The sequence below is a fragment of the Ovis canadensis genome, chromosome 3 (genome assembly GCF_042477335.2).
Source record: "Ovis canadensis isolate MfBH-ARS-UI-01 breed Bighorn chromosome 3, ARS-UI_OviCan_v2, whole genome shotgun sequence".
NCBI lineage: Eukaryota > Metazoa > Chordata > Mammalia > Artiodactyla > Bovidae > Ovis > Ovis canadensis.
In genome coordinates, this window is record NC_091247.1 from 214,040,597 (window position 1) to 214,061,521 (window position 20,925).

A 20,925-nucleotide genomic window follows, 5' to 3' on the forward strand; every position below is an offset into this window, starting at 1 on the left:
TTAAAGGAGGAACATATTTTACTGCATTTCCAGTGTTGTTAAGTTGGTGTGCTTGGTGGCTCAGAGGGTAGAGCGTCTGCCTGCAATGTGGGAAACCCAGGTTCGATCCCTGGGTCAGGAAGAGGCCCTGGAGAAGGAAATGACAACCCACTCCGATACTCTTGCCTAGAAAATCCCATGGACGGAGAAGCCTGGTAAGCTTCATAGAGTCACAAAGAGTCAGACACTACTGAGCAACTTCACTTTCACTTTAGGTTGATGTGCATGCTGGACTCAGCTGCACCAAAGCTCCTTGTGCAATAGAGCATCAGTTCAATAAAGTTCAAGTTTGAGCAACCATGCAAGCTTTGAACTCTGTGCCACTCCAGTGACACTAACCTTGGGTTTAAGTGGTTTAAGAGTCACCACCCACAAGATCTCAATCACCTTGGAGTTGGTAATTACATCAACTCTGAGCAGAGGCAGATTAATCATGAACTAATGAAGTTTGATCTTCACAGCCCCTCCTTGCACCAGCTCCTTCCAAGGCCCAATGGGTCCCTAGTGCTGTGCTCACAAGGAAATAGGTTTTTAATGAGCTGCTTTCTTGAGTTGAGGAAAAGAAGCAATTCAGTAAAATTATTTCTTACCTAAAGTGAAAGAGGAGAGTGAAAAAGTTGGCTTAAAGCTCAACATTCAGGAAACTAAGATGGCATCTGGTCCCATCACTTCATGGCAAATAGATGGAGAAACAGTGGAAACAGTGTCAGACTTTATTTTTTGGGCTCCAAAATCACTGCAGATGGTGATTACAGCCATGAAACTAAAAGACGCTTGCTCATTGGAAGGAAAGTTATGACCAACATAGATAGTATATTCAAAAGCAGAGACATTACTTTGCCAACAAAGGTCTGTCTAGTCAAGGCTATGGTTTTTCCAGTGGTCACGTATGGATGTGAGATTTGGACTGTGAAGAAAGCTGAGCGCCAAAGAATTGATGCTTTTGAACTGTGGTGTTGGAGAAGACTCCTGAGAGTCCCTTGGACTGCAAGGAGATCCAACCAGTCCATCCTAAAGGAGATCAGTCCTGGGTGTTCACTGGAAGGAATGATGCTAAAGCTGAAACTCCAATACTTTGGCCACCTCATGAGAAGAGTTGACTCATTGGAAGACTCTGATGCTGGGAGGGATTGGGGGCAGGAGGAGAAGGGGACGACAGAGGATGAGATGGCTGGATGGCATCACCGACTCAATGGGCATGAGTTTGTGTGAACTCTGGGAGTTGGTGATGGACAGGGAGGCCTGGCATGCTGCAATTCATGGGGTTGCAAAGAGTCAGACATGACTAAGCAACTGAACTGAACTGAACTGAAAGGCAAAGAGGAGAAGGCAATGGCAACTCACTCCAGTACTCTTGCTTGGCAAATCCCATGGATGGAGGATCCTGGTAGGCTGCATTCCACAGGGTTGTTAAGAGTCGACTCGACTGAGTGACTTCCCTTTCACTTTTCACTTTCATGCATTGGAGAAGGAAATGGCAACCCACTCCAGTGTTCTTGCCTGGAGAATCCCAGGGACGGGGGAGCCTGGTGGGCTGCCGTCTATGGGGTCGCACAGAGTCAGACACGACTGAAGCAACTTAGCAGCAACAGCAGCAAAGGCAAAGAAGTTAATTAAGTGCATAAGCACAAAATTCAGGAATCAGATTTGTTCAGGAAATCAACAAGAAACTGAAGACGTTTAGAAAGCACATGCTGCCTTTTCATTAGTACAAGATCAGTGGAAGGGTAGAAATAAGATATATTAACTATCTCAGAGGAAATAAGAGCTGTTTAAGGATAAAGGTCAAGGTGCTAAGAGACAAACTGGGGAAATGGAAGCATGACTCTCAGCACAGTAAAGGTAAAAGGAGATGTACCAGGTGTGCATGCTCTTAAACAGGAATCCAGATCTAAATTTTGGTCAGAAGGAAAGGTGACTGAGAACTAACCAAGCCCAACAGAGGAAGCAGCTGAGACCTGAGGGAGCAGCTTGGGATGAAACACAGAAGGAAGAGGAGATTCAGGAAAATACCTGCTTCTTGTGACAGATTCTGTCATCTTTCCAAGTCTGCTTTCTCCTTTGGATCCATCAGAAAAGACTCTGCTCTGCTGATGGAACAAGTAATCCCCAAATTTCAGTCATACACACACACACATACACACACATCGACACCCACATACACACACACACATACACAGAGGGACACACACATATACACAAACACACAGTCACACAGATGTGGACACACATATACACAAACAGACACTCACATACACATACACAGATGGACATAAACATATATACATACAGACACGTGAACACACATATATGCATGCACACACACATACACACACTCAGTACACATACACACATATACAAACTTATACACACACGTATACACATTTACACATGCACACACTCATCACAACCTACAGATGTTTGTGGTCAGTGAGGCTCTTGCACGTGCTCCATCTGGAACACGCAGCTTCTGGGGCAGGAAAGAGAGAGACTAGAGAGTCACACTTGGGCTTTTCATGCCTCCACTCAGAGGTGACACAGGAGACACCACCCATGATTCACTGGCCAGAATGAGTCACTGAGGACTGGAAAAGTAACTATTTGATGACTATTAATGTCTATCCACATCCTTCAGTAGAACTTAATAGAAGTGCTATCAGTTTTTTCTCACCTTGAGGCACCAATTTGTGCAGAAACTGAACATGATCTTATCCTCCCCAGAGTGAGATTTGAAGGCCTTTTCTATTTGATTCCTTTGGCTGGTGTGTCTCTGACTCCTTTTTCACTTCAGTCTGTGCTGAGTGGGATTTGTCAGATTTGTGTCTCTGCTGCCCCCACTTCCCTTCCCCCAAGTAGTCACTAACTACAGGGTTATTTTCAGCCTTTGTTCATGCAATCATTTCTTCGATTATCCAATATTTCTTAAGCTCTTTCTATGCGTCTTTACTTGGCCCTAAAAAGACACTGAAGAATAAGACATAGTCTTAGCTCTTGTTGCTGCTGCTGCTAAGTCGCTTCAATCGTGTCTGACTCTGTGCGACCCCATAGACGGCAGCCCACCAGGCTCCCCCATCCCTGGGATTCTCCAGGCAAGAACATTGGAGTGGGTTGCCATTTCCTTCTCCAATGTATGAAAGTGAAAAGTGAAAGTGAAGTCACTCAGTCGTGTCCGACTCTTAGCGACCCCATAGATGGCAGCCCACCAGGCTCCCCTATCCATGGGATTGTCCAGGCAAGAGTACTGGAGTGGGGTGCCATTGCCTTCTCCATAGCTCTTGTTAAGCTTCTGCTTTAAAGACAGTAAGCAAATTTCTGCACACTAAATAGAAACAGCAGTAATTTTAAGCTGGAGGAATTAGAAAGACTTCATAGAGGTGAAAGCTCTGTGCATTTATAAGCATGGAATGATTTACAAATTTTCTGCCTTGAAAATGTATTGTCTACAATTCAAATATGCATAATGTTCTCTATTTTTGTAACTGACTTCATCCTGTTCACTAGCAAGGGGTGTTTGTGTGGATTGAGAGTCCCTTTAAGGTAACACAGAGTCCCCCATTTAAAATCCATCCCTCAGCTTAGGTCAGGTTCACTGTAGTCATTGTCTTGTCAATTCTCAGTTCCAGGTCCCTGTTGAGATTGGCTTTCCTCTTCATGAGGAGGCACCTTCTCTGTCTCCTCCCAGGGATGTTGTCCGGGATAAGGGGCTTCTTCTCTAGTGGCAGTGAGAACAGGTCCTTGGCCTGTATGCTATCACTTAGAATCAGGTTGTCTTTGATTTAGTAGCTTTGATTTGTTCTGGTCTCTGGGCATCTGATTCTGGACCTGTGGAGAAATGTGTGTACTGTGCTGTGTGTATCTGCTTCAGTCTTGTTGGACTCTGTGTGACCCTATGTACCATAGCCCACCAGCTCCTTTGTCTGTGGATTCTCCAGGCTAGAATATTGGAGTGGGTTGCCATGCCCTCCTCCAGGAGAAATGAATGAGGCCAATTCAGTGCCAAACTCTTTGTTAGATATTGCTGATCATAGACTCCAAAGGGCTGAACAAGGAGGATGGGCTGGACCTCAGCCAGCTCATGACCTTACTCTTTCCCTCATGCCCCTGTGATGAAGTGGTTATCAGTAAAGTAGCCTTTACTGATCTTAGGTCCATTCAGGCAAGGAACACAGATAGTGAGAGGGGTCTCCAAATCTTTGCTATAACAACTCTATTATTTTCTTTTTTTAATTTTAATAAACATTTATTTATTTTAATTGGAGGTTAATTACTTTACAATATTGTATTAGTTTTGCCATACATCAACATAGTTGCATAGATAGTTTTAATTCAAAAATATTTTGCATATTGGTCACTCTGATTTGTCCTGAATATGTCCCTCAAGCAAGGATGCTTAATTATCAACTTTTCTAGCAAGAGATTACTAAACCTCTCAAACCTCCTTTTACTCATGGTAATTTGGGAATAACAATGCTACATATTGTATTGCTTTACAATCCATAAGGCCAATTAAGCAGTTTCCCTAAGTAAAAGAAGAGAATTCTTTCTGCTTTTTACTTCTGCACTTTCAATTCAATATAGAAGCTTTTACTTCTGCACTTTCAATTCAATACAAATATTTTTTTTAACAAAATTTTCTTCCTGTTGCAGTCATGTGTGGTCTGAATTGAAAGTGAGCCAAATGATAAACATACGAACATCCTTCCCACTTGGCCATATCTGATTAAGACCAAAAGAGGAGGCTTCACGGTGCCCACCTGTCAGTGAGCTGTGGCTTGCCAACTGTATCTTTGGATATACACAGATACTTGCAGCATCTATACCGTTTAGAACTGGCCGTCTCAGCACCGCTCTGGGAATGGGGTTGCATTTGTTTCTGGATATTGGAATTTACTGCATTTATTGCAAAAATGTGTTGTAGTGAACCATACATAACTCATACCATTTAGTGTTGAAATGTCATTACAACAAATGATGAAACTTGCAGTTGCCCTGAAGCCCTCACAAAAAGGTAAATTACATTTTTAAAACAGTGTTTTTAATTAGAATGATTTCTATAACACACCTACCAGAGTGACATTCATTCATTTATTTATTCAATAGACATGGTCTGTCCATTTTAATTACCCAGGTATTAGGGATACGGAAGTGAATTAGAAGTTTTACTAAGTACCTTCCAGCTTATAGGGTAAAATAAACAAGTAAACAACTTAATTCACAAAAGTTCACAGCTGGTAAAGTCGAGGTTCATGAGCAGTAGAATGGGGGCGTGGAGAGAAGGGGCGATGTGTGGAAGACTCACAACTCTGATTGGCACCAAAGACCATCACAGCATGTGGTTCTGGGAGAGTTCTGACAGATCCAGTCAAGGCTCCAGGTAACAGAATTGAATTCCTGTTCTAGAGTGCTGTGAATCCTGTAATGGAAGGTAGAGTGATGCCATGATACTGCTTCTCTACCAGTACTACCACATACTACCGTTAGCTAGCAGTTATAATGTGTCTGTGTGTGCTCAGTTGCATCCCACCCCAGGGGCTGTAGCCCGACAGACTCCTCTGTCCATGGAATTTTTCAGGCAAGAATACTGGCATGGGTTGCAATTTCCTACTAGAGGGGATCTAGAGGAAATGGCATTTCCAACTCAGGGATCGAACCTGAGTCACCTGCATTGGCAGGTGGGTTCCTTACCATTGGGGCCACCTGGGAAGCCCATAGCAGTTAATGCTTACTAATGCCAACTCACATCTCCTCACCAAAACTGTTATCTAGACTCAATCAAAACCTTCATTTTACAGATGAAGCCACTACATAGAGTGTAAGAACACTGTTTAAGGTCGCACACATGGTATGTGGCTGAACTCTGAGTTAGGACAGGGCAGACTGACTCCTGAGTCTGTTCTCCTGACCCCTGCACTTCACTCTCTCAAGTTCACTGTGGACACAGCTGGTTGGAGTCCTCCCTAAAACTTTCCTCTTTCAAATCTTTGATGAGATTGGACACCTGAGATTTCCTTATGTGCCAGAGAAGACGTGACTTCATTCAAGAGTGAGTTGGTCCATGCTGACCTGCATTCCCAGTTCTGGGGTAGAGGGTGCTGTGTGGCAGCCTGCCAGCCCCAAATTAGCCCCTTCTTTCCAGCCCACCCCTCCCTGTAACAGGAGCCCCTAACAGTGTCTTACCTGTGAGATCTCCATCCTGAGGTGAGACTGTGTGTGCCTGTTTTACAAAAAGCATCCATGTGTCATCCGGTGGGAGGGATACTGGACCCCAGGAAGCACATCCTGTGTTCTAGGAGTCTGTCCTGTGGTTTCTAGTGATGGTGTGGAGTCCACAACTGGGTAAGGAATGATGACTCTGGGCCCAGAGGGAGTAGAGAATCAGTTCTAAGTGACTGAGCATTTCCTGGTCCTACTCCACCACCTCAGTTTACATTCTGGTTCTGATATTTACAACTAGTTATTATCATTAATGTGTTAAGAATCCTGATATAGAAGGAGGTGGGGTTCTATCATGGGACCTGGGAGTGGGAGGAAAAAATGACAAGTAAGTAATTCTTCTATGATTAGTGGGTTGATACTAGTACATTTAAGTAGAGGGAGAAAAGCATGTGCTCTATTGTCTCTTCTCCCAAGGCTCAAGGAGGAAGGATGGGCATGGCAGGACAGAAAAGCTAGGTCTACTGACCGGGTTGAGGGGTCCTACTGGTGGAGGTGTTACAGGGCTGTGGACTGGCCCACAGCGGCCCTCGTGTTGTCCCCACTGAGACCTTAAGGTACGGGAGGGGGAGAGCATGAATCCATCTCTGAGTGCTGGTGGGGACTCTGGGGTGTGTGTGTCACAGGTATATCCTTCCTACACCTGAGATGAAATGATGAGAGTCAGGGCGGGGGGGGGGGGGGCTCAGGGTGGGCTTGTGTGGACCACAGGGCTGTACCATGGGAACCCTGAGCCTGAGGGGCCTTGAGGAATGGGGGCAGCATGTTGGTGATCTGGAGTTTTGAGGTGGGAGCTCTATTGTGCTTCCCCTAAGGCCCTTCTCAGTCTCTCTACTCTTCCCAGTGCTACTCTCTGGGGACCACCTGGGAACTTCTCTGATCAGCGGAAACAGAACAAGACAGCAATGGCCACCCTGGACATCAGCCCCTTCTGCTTGGATCTGCCCCCTCAACCCACCTGGGCTTCCATTCTTGCTGCCACTTTCCCTCTTAAATGCAGAATGAAGGAGTTGGGGGTCACTGCTGGCTGCAGGCAGCATGGACCCCTTCTCTTCTCTGCTTCACTTGTCTCTTCTTTGCTCCCTCCCTTGCAAACACCCTCTAGCAGAAGGTTTTCCCCTTCTGTCAGGAGCTGTTCCCTTAAATTATATTTTGCATCCTTTTTAGTTACGGTTTATAAGTGTATACAGAATGTTACCAAACTAAATTTTCAATATACAAAGGGAAAAAATGAAGTTTAGGAACTCTTAGACTTTTTAACCTATCTATTTTCTTCTCAGGACCCCAAACTTCTGTTTTGGAGGGCTAGAGTTGAATGCTGACTCCTACTTTCTCTTTATTTCCTTTATATATAAATCTTTTTCTCTCCTGAAGCCTAATTTTGAGACTAGCAGAAAGGGATATTTCATAAAATGAAATGTGATAAATGGAAAGAAATTTAGTATGTCTGCTAAGTCGCTTCAGTCGTGTCCGACTCTGTGAGATCCCATAGACGGCAGCCCACCAGGCTCCCCCATCCCTGGGATTCTCCAGGTAAGAACACTGGAGTAGTTGCCATTTCCTTCTCCAATGCATGAAAGTGAAAAGTGAAAGTGAAGTCGCTCAGTCGTGTCTGACCCTCAGAGACCCCATGGACTGCAGCCTTCCAGGCTCCTCCGTCCATGGGATTTTCCAAGCAAGAGTACTGGAGTGGGGTGCCATTGCCTTCTCCGATATATGCATCAGTCTCTCTATTTACCTATTGCTGTCATTACCATCAATCTGTCAGCCCATCTATCGAATCTATTTCTTTAGTATCTATATTTCTATGCTAATAAATTTATAGTTAAAACAATGAAACTGATGTCTTCATCAATAGACCCTTCTAAGATGTTTTAATATGAAAATAATAATAGTGACCTTTAAATAAACTATCAAACACTTCAATTTTTGACACCAGCTTCCAGGAATTTGTCATTCCCAACTCTGCCACCGTGTGGTGATCATACAAACTGCACACGTGCAAAGCGGAGCCCGATGCTATCAGACCAGCAGCATCCATGGTAGAAGCTGAAACGTTCATGCAAGGGACCAGTGCAAGGATACAGTGAGTGGATTACAATCTGACCTTGGACAGTCATTGTAAAAATTAATCATTTAAGTATCTGGAATTTAGAAGGCTAGAACCACCTGCTGCTGCTGCTGCTGCTAAGTCACTTCAGTCGTGTCCGACTCTGTGTGACCCTATAGACAGCAGCTCATAAGGCTCCCCTGCCCCTGGGATTCTCCAGGCAAGAACACTGGAGTCTGTTGCCATTTCCTTCTCCAATGTGTGAAAGTGAAAAGTGAAAGTGAAGTCGCTCAGTCGTGTCCGACTGTTCGCGACCCTATGGACTGCAGCTTACCAGGCTCCCCGGTCCATGGGATTTTCCAGGCAAGAGTACTGGAGTGGGGTGCCATTGCCTTCTCCGAGAACAACCTAGGACTATGTAAAGATTCAGTGTCTACTTGACCCACAGACAGGTAATGAGCTTGGGGAAATGGATGGGGTACAGATTGAGGGAAGCCATTAGCACAGACGTCTCCTCTACCTGGAAAACTCCCACCTCCGCCACTCCTGGGAGAGACAGTAACCTGGGCCTGGAGTGGAGTGAAAGAGAGAGGTTTATTTTTTCCCTTTCCTTTTTCAAGAAGGTTGAAAGATTCAGAGGAGAACAGATAGACTTCCGGGTGCTCTGTGGCAATATGGTAAAAAAAAAAAAAATGCAGTATTTTTGTCATTTGAAAAATAATGAGTTTCTATTCTTCAAATATAATAATTCCTGTTCTGAGTATCAATTACAAGTAAATAATCTGAAATATGAACAAAATACATGTGAAAAAAAACTTTATGGTAACATTAATCACATAAAAATGAGGCTATGAAATTTTTCTTCCTTCATATTGTTCATTTCTTCCTTGTCCTTTCTGATAATGATTGATAAATTATCACCATTAAGGAAGCTAACTGTTAATATGTCCTATTCTCAGAAGCGTATGAAATGTCTACTAACTGCAACTTTTCATGAAGCAATTGAAATTTAAAAAAGAATGACATTTTAAAAACTCACTCTGGGAATGGTGTCACATGGGCTGGAAATGACCTGAATGTGACTAGAGCATCTTCAAACTGTCCCCTCAGAGAGACCTGAGCCTGGAAGGTGCTGGGGTTAGATCGTGGCCTTGCAGGGGAGAGTCAGCCTGAGGCCCTCCCCTCCATCCCCTCCCCTCCATCCCCTCTCCTCCATCCCCTCTCCTCCATCCCCTCTCCTCCCCCACAGCCAGGGGCCTGGCCTGTGAGCAGGCACTGCGCCCAGTCTGTGTGTCTATGTTCCCTATGAACCTGCATCTTCAAACCTCGATGTGCAGAAGAACAACCTGGAGGGACTCTAACGTGACACACAGAGGCTATTCGCTAGGCTTGGGTGTGGCCTGAGAACTTTCATTTGTAACAGGCTTCTGGGTCTTGCTGGTGCTGCCTGGAGTGACCACACTATGAGATGCCCTGGTCTAAACTGCACCCTCACCTCCACAGCAAACAGCAGGCCTCGGTCACCCTCAGGACCAAGGTTGCTCACCTGTTGTCCCTTCTCTGGTGGACGTGTAGAGAAGAAGCTGACAGTTCTTGAAGCAGCCTGGGCTCCATTTGGGTAGGAATTCCTGTTCTGAGACCCCTGATTTGTCTAGAAGGGGGATGGCAGGGACTCCCTCTGGGTGTGGGTATCCTCTCATGAAACCTTCTCCCTGGTGAGGGGATGGCTGGGAGCATCCAGAGCAGTGTCTTGTACTGTGCAGCATCCAGGGTGGGGCCTGTCTGGACCGAGTCTAAGGGGAGTTCTGCACACATTCTAACCTCTGCACTTAGCCTGTGTTTTGCAGGAAGAAACATGTCACAAGTGCATCAGCAGATGGCTCTGGGGGCGGGACTTCTGCCACTGGGCAGGGCAAAGAGAAGAGGGGTTGGGTCTGTAAATACAGAAGACCACATCCCCTCTCACTCTGCAGAAAGGGAGCATAGCCCAAGTGACACAGCCCAAGGACAGAGTGGTCTTAGGGGCTAAGAAAGATCTGTGACGGGAATAGTTAGGTTCAGTCAAAAAGTGTTATTTACTCAGTCGTGCCGTGTCTGACTCTTTGGGACTCCAGGACTGTAGCCCGCCAGGCTCCTCTGTGAGATTTTCCAGGCAAGAATATTGGAGTGGGTTGCCATTTCCTCCTCCAGGAGATCTTCCCAACCCAGGAACTGAATCTGTATCTCCTGCATTGTGGGAAGATTCTTTACCATCTGAGCCACCAGGGAAGGTTCTGTCAAAGCCCTGTGTTGTTATGACACCCCTGTGCTCCAGGACCTTGTCTCCAGATCATTCTGAGAAGGAGGGAATGACCAGCAATCTCATCCTCCCAACTCGATGGTTCCCACCTCACCACCTCCATGCTCACCTGTGAGTTCCTGTGCTCCTGTCCTCATTTCTGCTGACCTGATAACTTACTTTTGTATTTTCAGCCTGCTTGCAGTTCTCTTCTTTGTCCCTGAGCCCAGCCCTGGGGGATATCAATGCCTGATTCCACCAAAATTATTCTTCATGGGCCATTTGATCCCAGACCCTGACCATGTGAGATATCACAGTCTGTAAATAGTGGCCAGGATGATCAAGGGAGAGAGAGTCACTCACATGACTTAATGCAACTTTCTACACCAGCGCCGACCATGGGGCCCGGCTCTCAGGACCACGGAAGCAGGAGGTCAAGGACTGTGTTGCTCATATAAGGAGACGTGGAAGATTCAGAAGCTCATTGGTGTTTGAGTTTCAGAAAGTGGCAGATGCAGCCTCTGATAGCGCCTGAAATGGTGAGAGGTGTCGCTATTGGCTCTCAAGAGGGAGGGTGTAAGGGGTGGTCTATATAGACCCTGGTCGGCACCCTGACGCCTCCTCACAGGCTGATCCTGCACTGGGACTGTGACCTTGAGGACGTGGGCTCAGGATGGCTCTGGGCAGACACCTCTCCCTGCGGGGACTCTGTGTCCTCCTCCTTGGAACCGTGGTGGGTGGTCAAGGTAAGAGCTGCCCCTCTGTCCTCGGTCCACAGCAGGGAGTCGACCCCTTGGTGAAAGGAAAGGTGTCTGGAGTTCTGGAACTTGGCCTCAGTGTTTTTGATCAAAAAGGAGCCACACTAACTGTGAACACTGGTCCGTCTCCTGTGCGGGGTCCACTGGTCGTAGCGGCAGATTTTACAGAGCAGTGAGGTTTTGTCTGGACCAAGCTGGGTCAGCCTGAGTCCCCTCCACTGTCTCCCTTGTTCTCACGGAGCTTCTGGGATTCCAGTGGCTCCCAGTGTGTGGAAGGTCCCGCGACTGAGCTCAGCTGGGACTCTGGGCTGTTCCCACATGCTCCACGTGCCTGGTGTGTGAGCACTGCCCCTGGGTCCCCGTGTTTCCTGTGTCTATGCTCCTGTGGGCTCTGTGCTTTTGTGTGTGTGTGTGAGGTGAGGGTGTGTCTGTGTGTGAGGAGTTTGTGTTTGTGTGCAAGGATATGTGTATTTGCGGGGGTGTGTAATGAGTGTGTGAGTGTGTGTGTGAGAGAGAGGGTGTGTGTATGTGTGTGTGTCTGTGTGTGTGGAGTGTGTGAGGAGTTTGTGTGCAAGGGTATGTATGTTTTTAGGGGTGTGTGAGGAGTGTGTGAGGGTGTGTGTGTGTGTGGAATGTATGAGGAGCTTGTGTGTGTCTGTGCGTGAGGGTGTGTGAGGGTGTATAAGGAGTGTATGAGGAGTTTGTGTGTGTGTGTGTGTGTGTGTGTGTGTGAGGGTGCATGAGGAGCTTGTGTGTGTGTGTGTGAGGGTGTGAGGAGTGTGTTTTGTTAGCATGGGAGGAGTTTGTGTGTGTGAGGGTATGTGTGGAGTGTGTGAGGAGTTTGTGAGTGTTTGTGTGAAAGTGTGTGAGGAGTGTGTGAGAGTATGTGTGTGTGTATGTGTGGAGTGTATGAGGAGCTTGTGTCTGTTTGCGTGTGAGGGTGTGTGGAGCTGGTCTGTGTGAGAGGAATGGGGTTGCTGAGCAGGGAGTCCGTCGGTCTGTGAAGCACACAGGGTCCCACAGGGCTGGGTCACTGCATGTAACCAGATCAGAGACAATTGTGCCCCTGCCTGCCTCTCTCTGGCTCCTCTCCCCCATCCCCTGGGCTTCCCTCTGCTTGTTCCCCTGTCTGTGCAGCACTGGGCTCTGTGAGAGGCTCTGCCTGCTGGCCTCTTCTGTTCCCACTGGGTGTCCATTGTGGAGCAGAGAAGCCCACAGCCAGAGAGGACCTCTTGTCTGTGGAGTTTAGTTAATGTGCAGCCCCAGGTGTATAAGTTCCCAAGTCCCTGCCCCAGTCCCTGTGACTTGTTTCCTGATGTGATGAGGGCCTGGGATGGTCCTTCCCCCTCCCAGGGTCTGCTGTGACTCTGTGGGGAGCTCTTTCTCTCTTGTGCCCTCTCCTGTACCTCCCTGGACCTGGTTTCCCCTGAGTGAGAGGACGGGGAAACCATCCTCTCTCAACCAGTGAGGGCTATGGCTGCAGAGAATCTGGTCTCCAGCCTGGAAGAGGCGTCTCTCTCAGATGTGGGTGCTGGTCCACTGAGACTCAGTGCAGCCCTGTCTCCTCTCAGAGCTCACTGTTGTCCCCTAGACCTCAGCCTCCAGTTCACAGCTCTCCTTGGGAAGCCCCCTCCCTCCATGTCTCTGCTCCTCGAATGCTGGGAAGATGCTTCACCTGAGAGCTCTGGAGGGCAGAGGTGTATTTTGATCCCCTGAGGGGTGAGAACAACATGTGTTCTGATGAAAGACCCCACACTTACTAGGACAACTGTTGAAAGTTTCCTGAGACATTACTTATGAAGCAAGACCATTTTGCCAAAGGAAGTACTCTTTTTATTTTTCCTGAAACAACACTGTTCTGTGTTTTCCTACTAAAATTTTCTTCTTCTACTTCATATGACATTGAACTTGCTACTCATAAAACAATAGTCTAGGCATTTGTGAGCATTTGATGATTGCTGAGCTGGGCAGACATTACAAGAGTTTTTACCAGGAAATTCATGATTGCCATTGCCAAAAAATTATTCTTTGAAGTATAATTGATGTTATTATACACAATAATGTAGACCCCCCAAGATTAGATAATTCAATATATAATATTTTGTAACATGTTTTCAAAAATTAACAATATATTTTGCACATCTGTATATACTAATATTGTTTTTGTTGTTGTTGTTTTGAATTAGTTTTTTGTTTATTTATTTTTAAAATATAAATCTATTTATTTTAATTGGAGGTTAATTACCTTACAATATTGTATTGGTTTTGCCATACATCAACATGAATCCACCACAGGTATACACGTGTTCCCCATCCTGAACCCCCCTCCCTCCTCCCTCCCCGTACCATCCCTCTGGGTTGTCTCAGTGCACCAGCCCCAAGCATCCAGCATCATGCATCGAACCTGGACTGGCGATTCATTTCATATATGATATGCATGTTTCAATGCCATTCTCCCAAATCATCCCACCCTCGCCCTCTCCCACAGAGTCCAAAAGTCTGTTCTATACATCTGTATCTCTTTTGCTGTCATCTTTCTAAATTTCATATATATGCGTTAGTATACTGTATTGGTGTTTCTCTTTCTGGCTTACTTCATTCTGCATAATAGGCTCCAGTTTCATCCACCTCATTAGAACTGATTCAAATGTATTCTTTTTAATGGTTGAGTAATACTCCATTGTGTATATGTACCACAGCTTTCTTATCCATTCATCTGCCAATGGACATCTAGGTTGCTTCCATCTCCTGGCTATTATAAACAGTGCTGCGATGAACATTGGGGTACACATGTCTCTTTCAATTCTGGTTTCCTCAGCGTATATGCCCAGCAGTGGGATTGCTGGGTCATAAGGCAGTTCTATTTCCAGTTTTTTAAGGAATCTCCACACTGTTCTCCATAGCGGCTGTACTAGTTTACTTTCCCACCAACAGTGTAAGAGAGTTCCCTTTTCTCCACACTTTCTCCAGCATTTATTGCTTGTAGACTTTTGGATAGCAGCCATCCTGATTGGCATGAAGTGGTACCTCATTATGGTTCTGATCTGCATTTCTCTGATAATGAGTGATGTAGAGCATGTTTTCATGTGTTTGTTAGCCATCTGTATGTCTTCTTTGGAGAAATGTCTATTTAGTTCTTTGGCCATTTTTTGATTGGGTCGTTCATTTTTCTGGAATTGAGCTGCAGGAGTTGCTTGTATATTTTTGAGATTAGTTATTTGTCAGTTGCTTCATTTGCTATTATTTTCTCCCATTCTGAAGGCTGTCTTTTCAACTTGCTTAGAGTTTCCTTTGTTGTGCAGAAGCTTTATTTTTTTATTTTATTTAATTTATTTATTTACAATACTGTATTGGTATTGCCATACATTGACATGAATCCACCACGGGTGTACATGAGTTCCCAATCCTGAACTCCCCCTCCCACCACCCTCCCCATATCATCTCTCTGGGTCATCCCAGTGCACCAGCCCCAAACATCCTGTATCCTGTATCGAACCTAGACTGGCAATTCGTTTCTTACATGACAGTATACATGTTTCAATTCCATTCTCCCAAATCATCCCACCCTCTCCCTCTCCCTCAGAGTCCAAAAGTCTGTTCTATACATCAGTGTCTCTTTTGCTGTCTCGCATACAGGATTATCATTACCATCTTTCTAAATTCCATATATATGTGTTAGTATACTGTATTAGTGTTTTTCTTTCTGGCTTACTTCACTCTGTATAATTGGCTCCAGTTTCATCCACCTCATTAGAACTGATTCAAATGTATTCTTTTTAATGGCTGAGTAAAGCAGAGACATTACTTTGCTGACTAAGGTCTGTCTAGTCAAGGCTATGGTTTTTCCAGTAGTCATGTATGGATGTGAGAGTTGGACTGTGAAGAAAGCTGAACACTGAATAATTGATGCTTTTGAACTGTGGTGTTGGAGAAGACTCTTGCAAGTCCCTTGGACTGCAAGGAGGTCCAATACAGTCCATTCTGAGGGAGATCAACCCTGGGATTTCTTTGGAAGGAATGATGTTAAAGCTGAAACTCCAGTACTTTGGCCACCTCATGCGAAGAGTTGATTCATTGGAAAAGACCCTGATGCTGGGAGGGTTTGGGGGCAGGAGAAGAAGGGGATGACCGAGGATGAGATGGCTGGATGGCATCACGGACTCAATGGACGCGAGTCTGAGTGAACTCCGGGAGTTGGTGATGGACAGGGAAGCCTGGCGTGCTGTGATTCATGGGGTCGCAAAGAGTCGGACACGACTGATCTACTGAACTGAACTGAAGTTTAATTAGGTCCCATTTGTTTATTTTTGCTTTTATTTACAATATTCTGGAAGGTGGGTCATAGAGGATCCTGCTGTGATTTATGTTGGAGAGCATTTTGCCTATGTTCTCCTATAGGAGTTTCATAGTTTCTGGTCTTATGTTTAGATCTTTAATCCATTTTGAGTTTATTTTTGTGTATGGTGTTATGCTGCTTTTACACAGTAAAAATTTTTATTGTTTTGATGTGTGTGTGTGTGCACTCAATTGTGTCTGACTCTTTGTGATGCCATGGACTGTAACCACCAGGCTTCTCTGTCCAGTGGGATTCTCCAGGCAGGAATACTGCAGTGGATTGTCATGCCCTCCTGAGGGGATCTTCCCAACCCAGGGATTGAATCTGCATCTTTTTTTTATCCCTGGCACTGGCACACAGATTCTTTGCACTGCTTAAGAAGTCCATTGTATTGATGGAATTACAAAAGATAGGATATTCCAGGGATAACATAGAAAATTTAAATCCTACAATTATTTTATTTTATAATTGAAATGTAGTATACTTTCCTAATCACCAGTGTTAAACATGTTGATGAAAAATCAATTAACAATTTTGTTAAGGAGAAAAGCAGGGGATTTTATTCTACCCAAACTTTGGATAATAACCCGGGAAGCAGATTTTCAGAAAACTCCAGAGTCATCTTGAATCCTAATCTCTTAAGTGAAATCTCATCACTTTTGCCAAATTCCATTTGTTAGACTCATGTTACTAGATACACACAAGTGTGGGGATTACACAAGGACATGAACACCAGGTGGCAGGAATAACCGGGACACTTTAGAGCCTGTTACCCCAGCCCTCTGTTCCTGAGCTGGATGAGGTGCTCCCTATGGACAGGGAAGGAGAGGGAGGATTCCTCCTGGGATCCTGGGCCATGAGCTATAACTGAGGTGATGGGGAAGCTGGGTCCTAGTAGCCTTGGGCACATCTACAGGGAGGGCAGCATCCAGAGTCTCTGAAGGCCTGTCCTCAGTGGTGTCCCTGGAGCTGGTTCTACAGGCTTGTGAAAAAAATACCTGGTGCCTTCCTTCCTGCTCCATGTTCAGCAATGGCACATTGGGAGCCTAGAGTTGGCTGCGGTGGGAATATGTGTATCACAGAAGTCAACAAATACTATATATAAGAAATTTTCCCTCTCAGCTTATTTAAAAAATATTTATACCATTGCCTTGTCTGCTAAAATCTCTCCCGTGTTCTGTGTCTGTGTCTCTCTTGCAGCTCTGGAGCTGAGGCTGAAGGATGGAGCCCACCGCTGCGAGGGGAGAGTAGAAGTGAAGCACCAGGGAGAATGGGGCACAGTGAATGATTATGATTGGGGCTTGGAGCAGGCAGCTGTTGTGTGCAGACAGCTGAGGTGTGGAGCTGCTGTTGAGGCTCCTCGAGGTGCTTACTTTGGACCAGCAGCTGGCCCCATTTGGTTTTACTATATTTTATGCAGGGGAACAGAGTCAGCTCTCACTGAATGTCAATATTCTAGTATTAGAGACTTTAGCGATGATGGGTTCATTCATGACTGGGATGCTGGAGCAGTCTGCTCAGGTGAGTCCTGCCTGGTCTTGGTGGGGGTCCCCAGCAGAAAAAGCTTTGGTTTGATTCCCAGAATAACTATGTGAGAATATGGATCACAGCCTTTAGAGTCTACTTGGGTGAAGACTCTAGTCCCACATGATTCCTAGAGCATTGTGTGCTCAAAGGAGCAGAAGGAATTGCTTGGACTTGAACAGTAATGGCTCCAGACCAACTTCTGGGTTGGACCTGTCTGAGTTAATTTCATCATGGTAGTTGCTTTTTATTGTTTTTTAGGATGGTTTGAGAAGTGCAGCTACAGGGTTGTATATAGGAGAGATGCTGGCAAACAAATCGTATTGTATTCATGTTCCTAGGAATTATTATCTGTCCTATGAAAAAGACAGAGTACCATCAGGTCGGTACATGGGGAGATTCCAATAGAACAAGCTCAACCTAGCAGTCTTAACCAAAATGGGGCGTGAAGATCCAGGGACTAGTGACAGTACTGTGGGTCAAGATGCAGTTACACAAGGGAAAAGACACGAGGGGATTTCACTGGTGTGTTTGAATGTCACTAGGTCACAGTCAGTCAGGGGTGGCAAGAAGGGGGACTTCTGGCAGGGGATAGTCTCATCACACTGGTGCACCTGCTAACCTGGGTGGGGAGCTCATATCCTTTTGTGGGTATGTTGAAGCTGCAGAAAAATATGAAGCTTTGAAATTTATACCACAGTAGCTGAAACAAAGCAAGTGTTAAGGCAGTGAGGCTAAAAGAACCTGAAGTGACTCATAAGAAGTGTTCAGTGCTGTCTAAGTGTAACTGACTTGTGTCAAATTGAAGGCAGTAAAGACAGCAGTGAAACTGGAGTGTGAATGGGTGGTCTCAGGAACTAAGAACATCTCAGTTGTTATCACAATGGTGGATGAGACGGCCAGGACATTATCCATAAGAGCAACTGGATTAGAGGAAAAGTCAGAAATCACAGTGAATTCCCTGAGGGAGGTGGTTGAGTCTCAGGAAAGGGTTGATGGAAAGGTGATCTCTTCCAATCCCACCTTCAGCAGATTTTTGATGATACTAGTTGAGACCCTTAAGAAAACAGTTATTTTCTTTTTAGAAAATACTTTATCCAGGCATTCAGCTCAGTTCAGTTCAGTTCAGTCGCTCAGTCGTGTCTGACTCTTTGCGACCCCATGAAGTGCAGCATGCCAGGCCTCCCTGTCCATCACCAACTCCTGGAGTTCACTCAGACTCACATCCATCGAGTCCGTGATGCCATCCAGCCATCTCATCCTCTGTTGTCCCCTTCTCCTCCTGCCCCTAATCCCTCCCAGCATCAGAGTCTTTTCCAATGAGTCAACTCTTTGCATGAGGTGGCCAAAGTACTGGAGTTTCAGCTTCAGCATCATCCTTCCAAAGAAATCCCAGGGCTGATCTCTTTCAGGGTGGACTGGTTGGATCTCCTTGCAGTCCAAGGGACTTGCAAGAGTCTTTTCCAACACCACACTTCAAAAGTATCAATTCTTCGATGCTCGGCCTTCTTCACAGTCCAACTCTCACATCCATACATGACCACAGGAAAACCCATAGCCTTGACTAGACGGACCTTAGTCGGCAAAATAATGTCTCTGCTTTTGAATATGCCATCTAGGTTGGTCATAACTTTTCTTCCAAAGAGTAAGCGTCTTTTAATTTCATGGCTGCAGTCACCATCTGCAGTGATTTTGGAGCCCAAGAAAATAAAGTCTGACACTGTTTCCACTGTTTCCCCATCTATTTGCCATGGAGTGATGGGACTGGATGCCATGATCTTCATTTTCTGAATGTTGAGCTTTAAGCCAACTTTTTCACTCTCCTCTTTCACTTTCATAAAGAGGCTTTTTAGTTCCTCTTCACTTTCCGCCATAAGGGTGGTGTCATCTGCATATCTGAGGTTATTGATATTTCTCATGGCAATCTTGATTCAAGCTTGTGTTTCTTCCAGCCCAGCGTTTCTCATGATGTACTCTGCATACAAGTTAAATAAGCAGGGTGACAATATACTGCCTTGACGTATTCCTTTTCCTATTTGGAACCAGTCTGTTGCTCCATGTCCAGTTCTAACTGTTGCTTCCTGACCTGCATACAGGTTTCTCAAGAGGCAGGTCAGGTGGTCTGGTATTCCCATCTCTCTTAGAATTTTCCACAGCTTATTGTGATCCACACAGTCAAAGGCTTTGGCATAGTCAATAAAGCAGAAATAGATGTTTTTCTGGGACTCTCTTCCTTTTTTGGTGATCCAGCGCATGTTGGCAATTTGATCTGTGGTTAGAAAATACTTTATCCAGGCATTAATGACATACAAAATCTGTACATATTTAATGTTTTCAATATGATAAGTTCGGAAATCAGTATACATCTGTGAAACCATTACAACACCCTTGCCATAAACCTGTTCATCTCCTCAAAAGTTTTCATTCACCTTCTTTTTTACAGTATTACCCTCAAAAACAATTATTTTCAAGGAGATTTGACTTTTGGTTATAAATTTTTGCTTTAAGAAAGCCTTAATGTTTTTCAACATTTCAAGTGGCATTCCTTATTGGCACAATGTCCTAGTCATGGTTTCGTCTGAAGATAAACTTCTGGAGACACTACAGGAGGCTCTGCTTTATTTTGATAAATCAGCATCTAAGTTAAAATGGATGTGTGCTGCCGGAGCTTCTAGTGATTGTTTTAAGAAAACTGATTTCTTGATATTAATTCCATTTAAGATGCATTTTAAAATAAGAGGATTTGTGAGTAGTCTGGCAATTAAATCTTGATTGTGGTTTGTACTCCCTGACCACTATTGCTCTAACTTTGGCTCTCATACATTTATGGACAATTCCAGCTTACTTCTACTAATGTCTTTGTCACCAGTTTCCTCCCACTCATCTGTCTTTTCTCTATTTTCAGACGTGTTTTATTTATATTTTTCAATTCTTTTTAAAATTAATTATTATTTTTTTTTTTTTACTTTACAATACTGTATTGGTTTTGCCCTACATTGACATGAATCCACCACAGGTGTACATGAGTTCCCAGCCCTGAACCCCCCTCCCACGACCCTCCTCATATCATCTCTCTGGGCCATCCCAGTGCACCAGCCAGACATGTTTTAATAATGTGAAGGTAAGTCAAAGCGGTGGTGATGCACCAGAGATAAGAATAGAATAGCACATCTGTTCAGTTTTCTCAGTGGAATTGAGGTCTGGAAGTTCATTCCTCTCAGTCTTAGGAGTCAGGTATGGAAGAGAAATCTCAGCCTCTTCAGTGGATTGTTGGAAGTGAAGTAGGAGAAATCCAGAGTAGAAACAATCACTTGAGAAGAATGTACAGGAGTTTGTTTGAATTAAAAAGTAGACTTCAAGGGCTTCAAGACAAAGGTTTGGGATGGCTTCACAAGCTGAGGACTGCAGTACAGAAGTACAAAATGATGAGGGGACGAAGATGCAAGGATTACAGGAGGGGAGGGTGGGTTCATGATCCAGGTCAACTATTACATTCACCGCAACCTCTGTGTACCCTTCCTTCCTGCCCTCTCTTCCTTTATCTTGATGTGGGAGTCATTTCTGAGCCCTCTGGAAGTGCTGGCCATTGAAGGTTGCCATTTTATTTGTGGAAAGTTTTTATAATATTGAATCTATTTCTTTCACAAATATAGGACCAATCAGATTTTCCCTTTTTTTGGTATCAGGTTCTGGTGAGTTGTGCTTTTCAAGGATTTGGCCTATTTTG

General features: G+C 44.9%; 1 protein-coding gene across 3 annotated transcripts in view; it reads left to right on the forward strand.

Moving 5' to 3' along the window:
- Positions 1–11,198: 11,198 nt before the first annotated feature.
- LOC138437848 (antigen WC1.1-like) overlaps positions 11,199–20,925 on the forward strand; it is a 30,052-nt gene continuing 20,325 nt past the window's right edge. Inside the window, exons 1-2 of one of the 3 annotated variants that reach the window (XM_069585817.1) lie at positions 11,199–11,326; positions 16,875–17,195. In XM_069585817.1, coding sequence (XP_069441918.1) covers positions 11,254–11,326; positions 16,875–17,195 — 394 coding nt within the window. In that variant the 5' untranslated portion in view covers positions 11,199–11,253. The remainder of the gene's footprint in view (positions 11,327–16,874; positions 17,196–20,925) is intronic. The other 2 variants (XM_069585819.1, XM_069585818.1) reach the window with 2 other exon arrangements.